At 48.0% G+C, this 12710-nt stretch overlaps 4 protein-coding genes across 4 annotated transcripts; 3 read left to right on the top strand and 1 right to left on the bottom strand.

Moving 5' to 3' along the window:
* Positions 1–2877: 2877 nt before the first annotated feature.
* BT62DRAFT_921934 (uncharacterized protein) lies at positions 2878–4169 on the top strand (the record flags this gene model as incomplete). Its single annotated transcript, XM_043184359.1, has 7 exons — positions 2878–2894; positions 2949–3001; positions 3054–3646; positions 3705–3791; positions 3851–3874; positions 3935–4057; positions 4110–4169. The coding sequence occupies 7 exons, from the start codon at positions 2878–2880 to the stop codon at positions 4167–4169; spliced, it is 957 nt and encodes a 318-aa protein (XP_043036942.1).
* A 1660-nt stretch (positions 4170–5829) lies between these two features.
* BT62DRAFT_903364 (uncharacterized protein) lies at positions 5830–6315 on the bottom strand (the record flags this gene model as incomplete). Its single annotated transcript, XM_043183521.1, has 1 exon — positions 5830–6315. A coding segment is annotated over one exon (486 nt), but the record flags the coding sequence as incomplete, so codon positions are not given.
* A 25-nt stretch (positions 6316–6340) lies between these two features.
* On the top strand, positions 6341–6958 carry BT62DRAFT_1009255 (uncharacterized protein; the record flags this gene model as incomplete). Its single annotated transcript, XM_043177525.1, has 4 exons — positions 6341–6416; positions 6472–6638; positions 6692–6842; positions 6870–6958. 4 exons carry the CDS (start codon positions 6341–6343, stop codon positions 6956–6958), a joined length of 483 nt encoding a protein of 160 aa, XP_043036940.1.
* Positions 6959–7748: 790 nt separating this feature from the next.
* On the top strand, positions 7749–8328 carry BT62DRAFT_921932 (uncharacterized protein; the record flags this gene model as incomplete). The annotated part of the gene is made up of 3 exons (XM_043184358.1): positions 7749–7820; positions 7903–8096; positions 8145–8328. The coding sequence occupies 3 exons, from the start codon at positions 7749–7751 to the stop codon at positions 8326–8328; spliced, it is 450 nt and encodes a 149-aa protein (XP_043036939.1).
* Between the last annotated feature and the right edge of the window lie 4382 nt (positions 8329–12710).

The following is a 12710-nucleotide window of genomic DNA, read 5'->3' as shown; positions in this document are numbered from 1 at the left end:
AAAAGTAACGTACATTGCAGCCCGCTTTTCGCTGCATAGACTAGTTAGTATATTATTATGTACTGCTAATCGCCCTAGAGTTAATTGTCCTACTGTATAGATTTATCATGTCCGCGCGTTACTATTAATACTCAGGGTGCAGTAATAACGTTGATATCCCGTATTATGAAACATTTGGAAAGGAGTTGAGATGAGATGAGATCCCGTGACGCCACACAGATGTCAGAGCAGAGGTCGACGTTAATAGCAGCAGCAGCGAGGAGCAAGGTTCTTCTTCTCTGACAATGCCGGTCTAACGCCAATGACACCAACAATTCGCCCTCCCCCCCCCCTCCTCTGCAAACATGCACGTCCAGCCCCCCCCCCCTCAGCGCCTGGAGCGTACCGCGGTCCCCAACGTCAAGATAATCATAATCCATTGGGCCGTCATATCTATATGCAGTTATTCGCATCACCATAAAATGTCCAAGTCCCACATGCGAAATGCTCATCAAGACCAAACTTGATGTGCTACCATCGAACTCGGGATATGAAAGGGAGAAAACCACGGTCCCGATAGCTTCATCTCTGTTGTACTGAATGTCTCTAGTCTCGGTGGGAGCCTATCCTGTCTTGAGGGAATCTTCAAAGCAGGATGACCATCCCGTCCCGTCTGCAAGGTTGTACAACCTCGATGATTTGGGCTCGGGGATTTCTGACACTTTTCAATTGGATAACTGGAGACCTCTATTCAGTGCCACGTCTGGCCATTATAAGGCCCTCGAGTCCCGCCTTCACGTTCTTCGATATTACCATGGAACCGCTTACAAATGATACTACTACTACTACTACTACTACTACTAACCGCTTGTGCCATTTTCTTTGATGCTTGCATTGGAGCCTGGATGTCGTGGTGTGTATACGTCCACTTAGGCTGCCACACACATGGTCTAAGATACATCCTCATACTCTTCTAGATCAACCCTTAAAGACACCTTGAATCACTCCTTCATCCTAATTCATCAACACAACAACTCGTTATGTGGCATCAACCTGGCATATTGCATTCAATGCTGGCTTGTGCGCCTTCGCTTATCATGGGCAAAGGCAAGTCATGATGATGATTCGAAATCGAAATCCGCAGAGCAAAAATTCGGGTACGTATCCTAAGGGCTCTACATATTTAGGACGGGGCAGCACCATTACCGCCACCCATACCTCCACTGCTACTGGTATCAGACATCACACCGCCAGGCATCCTCGGTCAGGGTACCAGCGGCCAATGTGGTGTAGCTCGACGAGAGGTCGATAGCCATGGAACCCCAGCTGCAAGGATGAACATCAGTGAGAAACTTACCGACAAAACGTGGTGTTGTTCAGAATGGACTTTGGGGCAAAGATGGATGGATACATTTACATATTAAGTTCGAGCGACAAACAGTTCTGGAAAACACGGTATGAGATGAATGTCATGTGGTTCCATCTTGGGAGGCCGAGTGTCAGACGTTGAAAGGTGCTGATATCTGAATTGACTGGAAGATAATTGTGTGGATTTCCCTGTGACTGGTTGGAAATTTCAAAAAAATGAGGAAATTCTGCGTTGAGATTGCCTAACCTACGATGTATTGATTGGATAATGTGCAAGTGCTTTGGTGTGGAATAGCAGCAGTTTCATTTCGAATCGCTTTTATGCCTCCAGTGAAAGGTATATTGAAGGGACTGCACGAGATAAAGCCATGTGGACCAGAAATTAAGCCTTTCAAAACCTCTGCAATCGGTCGAGCGGACTGCTTAAAGTGTCGATATAAGCGGGTATTATGCCTGGATGGCATGCTGTGGTTGCCATTCAGAAGCAAGTAATTGAAGGAAACGTGCCGCAGCTGGCGTGACCCTTCAAGGAGGATGCTCAAGCTGAGAAAGCTGGACAATTCTGTATGGTCTGGAGAGATCGATGAGTAGGAATGAGAAGGTATCCCAGCCCTAGTCGTACTGTCGAACAAGTGGAAAGTTTCAGCTGGGCTCTAGCTCGCATATAGGCGGATTCGTTTCGGGAACAGTGGGATATGAGATGATGGAGGTTTTGAGGTGAGTCGAATGTATCTTTTGCAAGATGTAGAACCGGAAAGTCGGAGGACTGAGAAAAATGATATTGGTGAGTTTGATGGGAGGAGGCACAGGAGACCAGAGAGCAGGGTTTTAGGGGATCATTCAGCTAGTCAATGATTGCATCTATGAGTTGTTGGGGAATGCTGGCAGACATTGGTTTGGGAAATATTAAGTAGGAAAGGAGTGAATTGATGTTCATGCTGATCATGTTCCGCAGACACGGAAATGTCCGTGGGAATTGCGTGACCAAGAACGTAAAAATACTGGTCATTCGCGCCAGAATAGGACTGAAAGAAGTGAAAGCGACTGGCCCACTATGATGTATCAGGAAACATGATAGAGATGTCAGGTATGAATATTCGGTGAAACGATTGTTGAGCCTCTTAACAACTACAAATCCAGTATCTCTCTGATCACGGTTTTCATCTTAATTCTCATTGGTGATCATCCTTGTGAAGATCATTACCGACTCAGCCGATGGAAGGCGATATCGGACGTCCATTTGGCAGATTGATATTTCCGTAATAAGCCAGTTAAGCGCTGCACTTGTAGGCTTTAAAGGCCGTATTCTTATTTTATTCTATTCTATTTTTTCGTGAGGGCTATTGCAGCGACACAGTCGCTTTCAACGTGCAGGGGGTCTCCAGGAATTTAAACCTGGGGAACAGACCGGGTAGAAATGCATTTTACGCACGAACGGCACCTCTGCCGAACAGTGTGGGATTCAACCGCATGGCCCCTTAAAACGCGCTATTCTGACTCATCATTCCTCCTTTTTACCATCATCTTGATATGTACAACTCTTCGAGGTAAGCTCTTCTACCCTACTCTTTCTATCATTGCTTGACATCGTATTGCAACAGAGTATGGTCTCCTCCACCGCCAAGCTACCGTACGGTTCGGAATGAAGAAGCAGGTGCTTTAGTGCACTCTCTTTCGTATACCGGCGCTTATTAGAACTTTACCAGGTCTTAGTGATGAACGCACCCCGCTGAAGCCACTAGCTACACGTGGAAAGCGTTTGGCTACGCTCAAAGTCCTGGCATTCATCTTCGTCGTGGCACTTCTTGCCTTCCACCTCGTTAGTGACTATACCAATACCAACCGTACAGACGTCCAAGACCGTATACGCCGTCGCGAGGATATGGAACGAGCAAAGAGAATCGAAGGTGAGGAATTACGGAGGAAGCTTGCGCATCAGCAGGAGGATAAGAAGAGGCGACTGGCCTATGAGGAGGAGGACAAGAGGAGGAAAGTGGAGAGGGAGAGAGAAGAAAGGACAATCCAGGCCAGACTGGTTGCTGTGGCCCGTAGAGAGGATGCCGTCTGGGCTAAAGAGGATGCAATACTCGCTGACGAGGAGCGTAGGAAGCGCGCAGAGCTGGTATGGTGGGATTTGACGTCGGAGAAGCGATGTTTGGGGTATGAGAAGAGGATGTATCATGCGGAACTGTTGAATGTACCAGCCAGCGAGGATGCTCATGGCTGGTGCATGAAGACAAGCATCGATATCCACGGTATCACATATGATCATCCAGAACTTTGCACCTCGGAACTGATAGTGCGTTCTCTTCTGGGTTCTCTTATTGGTATTACACAGTCATTTTGTTTTTCGACAGGATGGAGCTGTGAAGACCATTGGGCATTGGACTGTCAGCTCCAACGAGCCGACATGTAAGACTTGGTGGGGGGATCATAAGAAGAAGGTGAGCGTCCGTCTATGTCATACTGTTGATTCGTGTACGTGCTCATCACGGTCAATTAGGATTGCTTTGGCGCTCATAAACGGGTACGCCACATCACTGTTTTGGTTGCTCAACATTGGGCTGAAGTGACGCGATCGTTGTAGCGGGTTGAAGCAAAGTTGTTCAACCATCAAGAGCCTTGGGACAACTGGGCTGAGATGTGTTTCTCTACTCCGTCCGAGTTCGCCTGGCAGAAGTTTGACCACCCTGATACGTGTGAGAATAAGGTCAGTTGGCGGGCTGGGTTGTGCCGAAAATGTCGCACTGACATCTTAATAGGGAAGGGATGGTATCGTAGGTAGCTGGTTTATCGAGGTCGATGAGAGCGAGTGTCCGTGAAAGATTGTCAGTATACATGTTCGAACGTTTTCTTTGCTTTTGTAATGTTTTCTAGCTATGAATTGATATAAAGTGTATGTATTGCCTACTTTTGCAGCGAACACCTTGACGCCCATTATTGTGACTTTTGCATCACCCAGACATTCCACCTCGTCCCGAATTGAGACCAGAAATTCACCATGTGACTATGGACTTTCTTTGGATGGCGTTTTCACTGATGACATCTTTCAGTCGTGTCGCTTAGACCCGTTCCGTTCAAATATGACATATACACTCTGCACACAGCCATGACCGAAAAATCGGGCAGATCAACCATCCACATTACGACTTGGGACCATAGAGCCACGATACTGTTTGTGCAGTCGCTACACCCCTAGATTTTCTTCTGCTTGTATGTGGCAGGAGTAGTGGCAGTCAATGAGGACGGAATTTATTGGATGGCGACGCAAGAATTAGAGGACCTCGGATGAGGAAATGGCGATTGAAGTGATACAATGCAGAGATGTTGAGGGTATCGAGGTGTGCGAAGTTATTCGGACAAGACAAAGCGGGCTAACGAAGGTCTGATTATTACCTGATGTGCCAACTGTGACGACCGATGGATGCGGCTTTCAGTACGGCTGACCAAAGTCGTCGTGGACTTAACGTCTGGAAAGAATCGATGAGATGAGAATTATTCCAGGAGCTACTAAATCACAAATACTGAGGTGATGATGTTATCAATTCCTTCCAGCTACAAAAGCGTAACACCTGTTTCTCTCAGTCTTTTCCTTGGGCATCCTCGATCGCGGTTCGCTAAAGTTGTAGAACATGTAGGATGGAGCTGATCTGGTGGTGTGACGATGCCCCTTGTTCATGTTCGACAAAGCGGTCAATATTATATGGTGCCAAATCTCAGCATGCTCCTTTTGCCCTCCACGTCTGTTCAAAATCTGGCATGCACCTTGGATTTGGCCTTACAGTAGATCCATTTGTGCATTTCCTGTCATGCAGGGCTCTTCTTTCTCTCTGCACGACTGCAACCAGAACACTTCATTGATTGCCATGCAACAGTCTCAAGTTCCGCCACCTCAACTTCATCCCGATAACTATTCGCTCATCTGATATATACAATTTGGGGACCAATAAATCCTACAATATGGGCCCATATGGGTGCACTGTTCCGATATCTGGGTGTGCAGATGGATCGGCACCTGAGTCTATGGTACACATGGATTGTTGTCAGTGCTTGTATGGAACTGTTACATAGAGGAAGGATTTGATACAGACATGCCCTTGAGAACGAAAAGTGTAGCTGGTGAAAGAGGGTCCCCCAATCCCATTCTGTGAGTCCTAACTCTTGTAACTGCGGTGCAAAATGGAACGCTTTGATCATGGCTATCGGCTCGGTGTCTGTGTCTGGTTCACCATGTAGGAACACAGAAAGCGAAGTAAGGGAACTCAGTGAACCGGAAACGTTGTTGAAAATGCGGAATGCAGAGAAGGGAAGACCGATGGAGAGTGTTTTCCAGCGGGGAGAGGTGGAGAGAATTATAGGAAGAATGGGATGGCCGGATGTATCCTCACTACTCTCGATAGCGACAGTGAGGTGGTGTGTACCGGACCTTTCCAAATATGTTCCGAGACGGAATAATGAACGCATGTGGCCCTGGTATCTGTGAAGTTGGAGCCGGATGAGTGACCAGAGACTAGGTGTAGTCAAAGCAGCTTGTCGCCATCGAGATGAGACATAGGATAAGTTCCACGGAGAATTCGTGATGTTGAGGGAGTCCAGCAATGAAGCATCCGTGTCGCTATCACTGTCCGGACGGATACATGAAAGAAACGTGTGGCTCAAAATCTCAGGGGGTAAACGACGGATGGGATTAAAGACCAATTTCGAGTCGGCAATGTGCTCGACTGCTCGGTTCTGCTCTTTCAAGAGTGAGCTGAGGATACTCCGGGTTTGTGATATGCGTTGCTGGAGGAAGGCCAAATACTGCTCTCCCTCACGGATAACGGCTTCTAGTTCCGCACGTTCGGCACATACGGGAGCGTCATTACAGGCAAAAAAATCCTGCAGTTGAGCGATGGAGATCCCATTGGGAAGGGGCTTTTCAGGTGGCGCGAACCCGCACTGAGGACACTGAGATAGGGTTGTGATCATAGTCATAGTTTGGTAGTCTGAGTCAATGAAGCTGAAGAATATCCACGTTAGACGTAGCGTAGAAAAAACCCAGTCAAAGGCACCTTTTGGGCCGTCCTCTTGTGATATTATTATCTGGAAATACATGATATGCCAAACACGTGGACTTCGGGGCAGGTCGCCTGAGTTCAGAAACAGCATTCGCATTCACCATCTTCTTGCGGATCGACGTGTTTTGGAATGTCTTGATTTTGGCCAAGACTTTGGCAATAGCGCTAGACTGTCCAACCGACGTCTGTGGGACTCTCGAAGCACCTGGGTTGCAAATAGATACTCCGTGGCCGGTGGGGGTTTTCGTTCATTTTGTTTCCACAGCAACTGACTCATATAACCACAGGGCATCTTACTGTATCCCACGACGTGCATCGTGCACACCTGCTTGCACCCAACCCCTAATACCGACACGCCGGGCTCCCTTCTAACGCTCACCGCTCAAGCATCCATTTTGCTACAACAAGTAACGTACTTGGTGCGCCAGTCCAATCTGGGTAAGTCACACATACAACTCTTTTTAGCTGATAACTTAAACCTTGTTTTCGTAACCCCACTGCGATCCGCCTCGGGCTTCTGGTTCTTAATATATTCTCCCGCGAGAGTCCTTTGATGAGTGAGTATTAGTCGCTCGCGCTCAGTGAGTACCCCCCTTTTACTTATGCTTTGTTACAGCAGGATATCAGCTCTCAACTCTTCAAGATGCGATACCCTGTGACTTTCGATACCTGATGCACGCATTCAGCTCTTATGTTGATTGTTGTATTCTTTCTTTTTATTTCCTTGTTTTCGGGATTGTTCTTATATACTGTCTTTTTGTCATCACACACGCACTAGACCTTAGACGTATCGCTATTGTTCCTCTTGTTCTTCTACCTAACCCCAAAGTAACGTACATTGCAGCCGCTTTTTGCTGTGTAAACTAGTATATCATTATCTACTGCTAATCGCCATAGAGTTAATTGTCTTACTGTATAGATTTATCATGTCCGCGCATCACTATTAATCAGGGAGAGTAAATCCTAGATAACATTAACATCTCGTATAATAACAATTAATAAAACATTTAGAAAGGAGTTGAGATGAGATATCCCATAACACCACACAAATGTCAGAGCAGAAGTCAATGTTAACAGCAGCAAGGTGCAAGGTTCTTCTTCTCTGACAATGCTCATCTAAGGCCCAAAACACTCACAACTCAGCCTCCTCCCCCCTCTGCAAATATGCACCTCCAGCCCTCCCTTCTCTCAGTGCCTTGAGCATACAGAGGTCCCCAACATCAAGATAATCATAATCTACCACTCTTGACCACAAAAACTTTCTTGACCATGCTACTCCTCCTCCAGCATGACACTGTGATGTGACCATCTCCACCAATGCTGTGCCACCCCCTGCCTCCACACATGGCCCTCACAGCATCAGCACCTCAAGCTTCAGGAGAAGCATGCACCCCCCCCTCACCCCTGCCTCAAATGGTAAGTGTCATGAGCATATCCCAGGATATGCACTCTGCCCAGCCTGTGGACAATGATGCCTCCTCATGCACCACCAGCTCAGACACCCCTGCAAATGTGGAGAGTGCCAGGCAGTGGTGGTGGTGTTGGACCAGAGGAGAGTGAGCAAGAGAGAGTGTGTGTGAAGAGCAGAAGCATGGAGTGGGGTGGTGAACAGCACAGGGAGATTGATGTTGGGGAGCATGAGTGCAAGGGCAGTAAGATGGGGGAGAGTGATCATGTGGCCTGGTGGAGGAGGTAGATATATGTGCTGCTTGGCTGCTGGGGGGAGGCAGGTGTGCATAGCATCATGGATGCCAATGGTGCACCATATGAGGAGAGGGCACAGTGTAAGGAGCATGAGGCAGATGGAGATATGGCTGAGGTTGTAGAGTGTGAGCTCAGTGAGGTGCTCCCAGTGGATGTGGTAAGGGTCATCAAGGTATTTGAAGATGTTGATGCAGGTGATGATGAGTCTGGAGAAGCTTAGTGCAGAGATGAGATACTGGAGGATGCTGCTGAGTTCATGCATGATGGTGGTTGGGGCAATGATGAAATAGAATAGATGTATAGGGTGCAGAGCCTGCAGCACAATGTTGTTGTGTTCCATGAGAGTGCAGAGCACCTCATTATGGCAGTGGTGGAGAGAGATGTGTTGCCACCTGTGTATATCACATAGCAACCTTTGGAGGAACTTGCTGGTCAGGATGCAGTCTGATGCACATTTGCCATTCTGTCTGAGAGAGAACATCAGAGAGATGCTTTTAGAGCATCTGAGCTATGAATGTGCTTAGGGTAGAGGTGGGTAGGATATCCTGCAGTAGATATTGATGGATAGATGTGCCCAGAGTTGGGGGGTGTGAAGAGCTCACTACTGCCAGGTTCAGCAGACAAGTAAGAGGAGCTGAGATGCATCACATGTGGATGGAGGCAGAGGGATGAGATATGAGATATGATAATATATGTAATGTGTGACTTCTTTAAGGTTCAGCAAGCAGTAGATGAAAATCTCCTATCATATTTCTGAAGATAGATGTTGTCCTCTCATAGTATCCAAGACATATATGACTAAGGAAAATAAATAATCGCTGAGAATACTGGAGAAAAAAAAGAGCTCACCTTAATAAAAAAGAACAGAGTCACAGAAAAGATACAGGGAGTATTTATGAAGGATCCACAATGTCATCTATGCTGATTCATATAGATCTCCAATAGAGGCACTTGGAGCCAAATTTTCAGAACAGTCTCAGTGTATATGTTACGCGCATGCCGCCGGCCTCCGTGTCACCTCAACCAACTGTGAATCCAATCACACCACCCACCAGACTCCGACCGCTTCCCATTACCTACTAATTTCATTTCACCAGTATCATTTCACATCCATATTTCACATTGTAATATCTAGACCCCGAACTCGGTAACGAATACCGACACTGGAACCCAATGGAACCCGACTCGGAATTAGCTACCATTAGTATATAAAGCCATGTACATCATCGTAGCTACTCAGTTCGAATATCAACTTGGATAAGCCATCTACACTGCATACTCACTCCTCCCTATCTCATCTGTCGGATTCCGCTCCGAAGGATACTCCTGTTCACTTCTCTGACAGAACTCTGTTCTGTCCATCCAGATCCTTGGGCTCCGACTCAAGGGTGGCGTTGCCAATAGCTTCGTCAACGCCCACGCACTCTGCCGGACTCCGTGTGTGCACTCAAGCCCACTCGATTGGCATGTTCCTAACAGTATATTCGAACTCAAACCCTTGAGTCGAAAATTTTATCATGTCCACCACATTTACCGAACCCACAGAGACCGATCCTGAACAAAGGCAGCCCACCCATTCAAACATGTTTTCCATGGAAGACATCCTGGCATCTGCCTCAAAGGAACAACCAGGCCTGTTCGGATCAGCCTCCAGTGGGGGACAACCTTCCCGTAGGGAAACCTACAATCACTCTAGCTTCACTGCCCGCCAACCTAATTACGATGATTCCCCTAACCCTTTCAACGCCACCAGCATCCCAACCAATGGGGCCCGACGGGCCAGCCTGATGTATGGTGCCCGAACCAACCCCCCAATAGACCCCTTATCCCTGGGCAACAACCATGGGAATCCAGACAGCCCAGACTCAGAGGGCAGAGATGAAGACACCCCTACTCATACTCCCATCCGACGGGAACCGGCTGGCAATCCACCAAACCCTTTCCCAGGTGGACCAGGAGGACCAGGTGGTCCCAATGGCCCAGGCAGCGCCGATGGCCCCACAGGAAGTAACAATCCAAACCAGCAGGACATGTTCCTAGAATTTATGAACCTGTTACGAGGAGTCTCCGCCTCCCTCAACAACCCTAAACCAGCCACTGTCCGTACCAAGGTCAAGGAACCAGAACTATTTGATGGCTCTGACCCTCGCAAACTAAAGGCTTTCATTGTCTCCCTTCAGTTGAACTTCAACGACAGATCTACCGTGTTTGCAACAGATGCTAACAAGGTTAACTACGCCATTTCATTCCTGGCCGGCACCGCGCTCAACTGGTTCGAACCAGACATTCTTAACCCCAATCCGCGGAATCCACCAGCCTGGCAATTCTCCTACGCAGCCTTCTTAGATGAGCTTCGTAGCAACTTTGGCCCTTTTGATGCTATCGGAGATGCTGAAGATGCATTAGAACACCTACGGATGCACGATGGTGATCGGGTCATGAAGTATATGGTCCAATTCAACCAGTATGCTTCACAAATTGGGTACGGAGATAACTCTCTCTGCCATGCCTTTTACCGTGGCCTCTGCACCCGTATCAAGGATGACATGGCACACCATGGGAAGCCAAACAACCTTCGTGATATGCGCTTCCTTGCCTAAGAACTTGATGCTCGCTACTGGACCTGGAAGACCGAAATTGCCCGTGAAAACTGGGACAATAAATTCCCCAACCCCAAATCCAAGGGGTCTAACACATCTCCCTTGGACTCCAGCTCCACACCGAAATCTACCGCCCCTAAGCCCTATGCCGACAAGCTAGGCAAAGATGGCCGTCTTACCCAGGAAGAAAAAGACCGCCGGCGCCAGAACAACCTTTGCATGTTCTGTGGAGCGAAACACAAGACCGAGGACTGCAACAAGCAGAAAGCAGCAGCCTCCACCAAGGGGCGTGCAGCAGAGGTCGACACCGCTCCTGTGGAACCGGCTCCGATGGAGTCGGAAAACTAGGAAGCAACCCTGTTCCCTCCGTGCGAGTTCAGGGTTGCGTCGACTGTATTCGCACACCGGAGGTCATCACTCTCAATGCAACATCCCTTTCCAATCACTCCTTCCACATTCCCCTCTCAGCAGAATTGCCGACTACTACGGAACCCAATGGTTCCCCAACTTGTATCATCCTACGTTTTCTTGCCCTTATTGATTCTGGCTCTAGCCACTGCTTTGTTGACACTAAGTATGTAACTGCCAATGAAATCCCCATTAAAACCATCCCTAGTGTGCAACTTCGATTATTTGATGGCTCCATCGGGAGCTGTATATCTCAAATAGCAACCATCCCTATCTGTTTCCCATCCGGAGACACCTTCCCCATTGACTTCTATGTCACTCCTCTGGATTCGTCTTGCAATCTTGTTCTAGGATACAACTGGCTCTCCCGCTACAATCCACTGATTGACTGGGCTGAGAACAGTATCATTTTCCGTTCAAGCTACCAGGACCCCACTCCAACCAATTCCGCGGCCTCCACCGCATCTCAGGGACTTCCGTGCCCACAGGACAACAGTCCATTTTTTTCCGAGCCTTTCAGCTCAATTTCGAGACTTCCGTGCCCATCGGACTCTATCAGTCCAACTTCCGGGGCTTCACCCCATTCCAAGTCCACATCAGGTAACCGGTGGACTTCATTCCCATATGAACCCATCTACTCCTATCCTCCCTCAGAATCTTTTACTATGAAAGCACACCCAAAGATCTCCATCATATCCGCTGCCGCATTCATCCGAGCCAGTGCAGAAGAAGGCGCCCAGCAGTTCACACTGCAGCCTTCTTTGTCTAATATTGGAGCCAAAGCTGCATCCGCGGAACCGGCAGATCTTTCATCAGTGCCAGTAGAGTACCACGATTTTGCAGATGTCTTCAGTGATACCCTCTCTGAAAAACTACCTGAACACAGACTGTATGACCTCAAAATCAACCTTGAGGAAGGGACATCCCCACCACTTGGACCCATTTATTCTCTCTCAGAATCTGAACTCAAAGCTCTATGAGAGTTTATTGATGATAATCTGCACAATGGGTTCATTACTCCATCCCGCTCTCCACACGGGGCTCCAGTTCTATTCATCAAGAAAAAGACCGGTGAACTCCGACTTTGCGTCGACTACCGTGGCCTAAACAAAATCTCCAAGAAAGATCGCTACCCTCTCCCCCTCATTTCTGATCTCCTCGACTCTGCCCACTCTGTGCGCATCTACACCAAGCTCGACCTTCGGCATGCCTACCATCTCGTTCGCATAGCTAAAGGGGACGAATGGAAAACAGCGTTCCGGACCCATTACGGTTCCTTCGAATGGCATGTCATGCCCTTTGGCCTCACAAATGCTCCAGCGGCATTCCAACGATTTGTGAACGATATATTCTCAGACATGCTCGACATATCAGTAGTAGTCTACCTCGATGACATCCTCATATATTCTGACAACCCAGAAGATCACCAGAAACATGTTCGTGAGATCCTACGCAGGCTTAGAGCTAATGGACTCTACTGCAAAGGTTCCAAATGCGAATTCAACCGGGACTCCGTGGAGTACCTAGGCTATATCCTATCACCTGAAGGACTTCGCATGTCTGAAGAAAAAGTCAAGGCGATTGTTGACTGGCC

Source organism: Guyanagaster necrorhizus (genome assembly GCF_019112545.1).
Source record: "Guyanagaster necrorhizus MCA 3950 unplaced genomic scaffold BT62scaffold_23, whole genome shotgun sequence".
NCBI lineage: Eukaryota > Fungi > Basidiomycota > Agaricomycetes > Agaricales > Physalacriaceae > Guyanagaster > Guyanagaster necrorhizus.
This window is presented reverse-complemented; position numbering and strand designations above follow the sequence as displayed.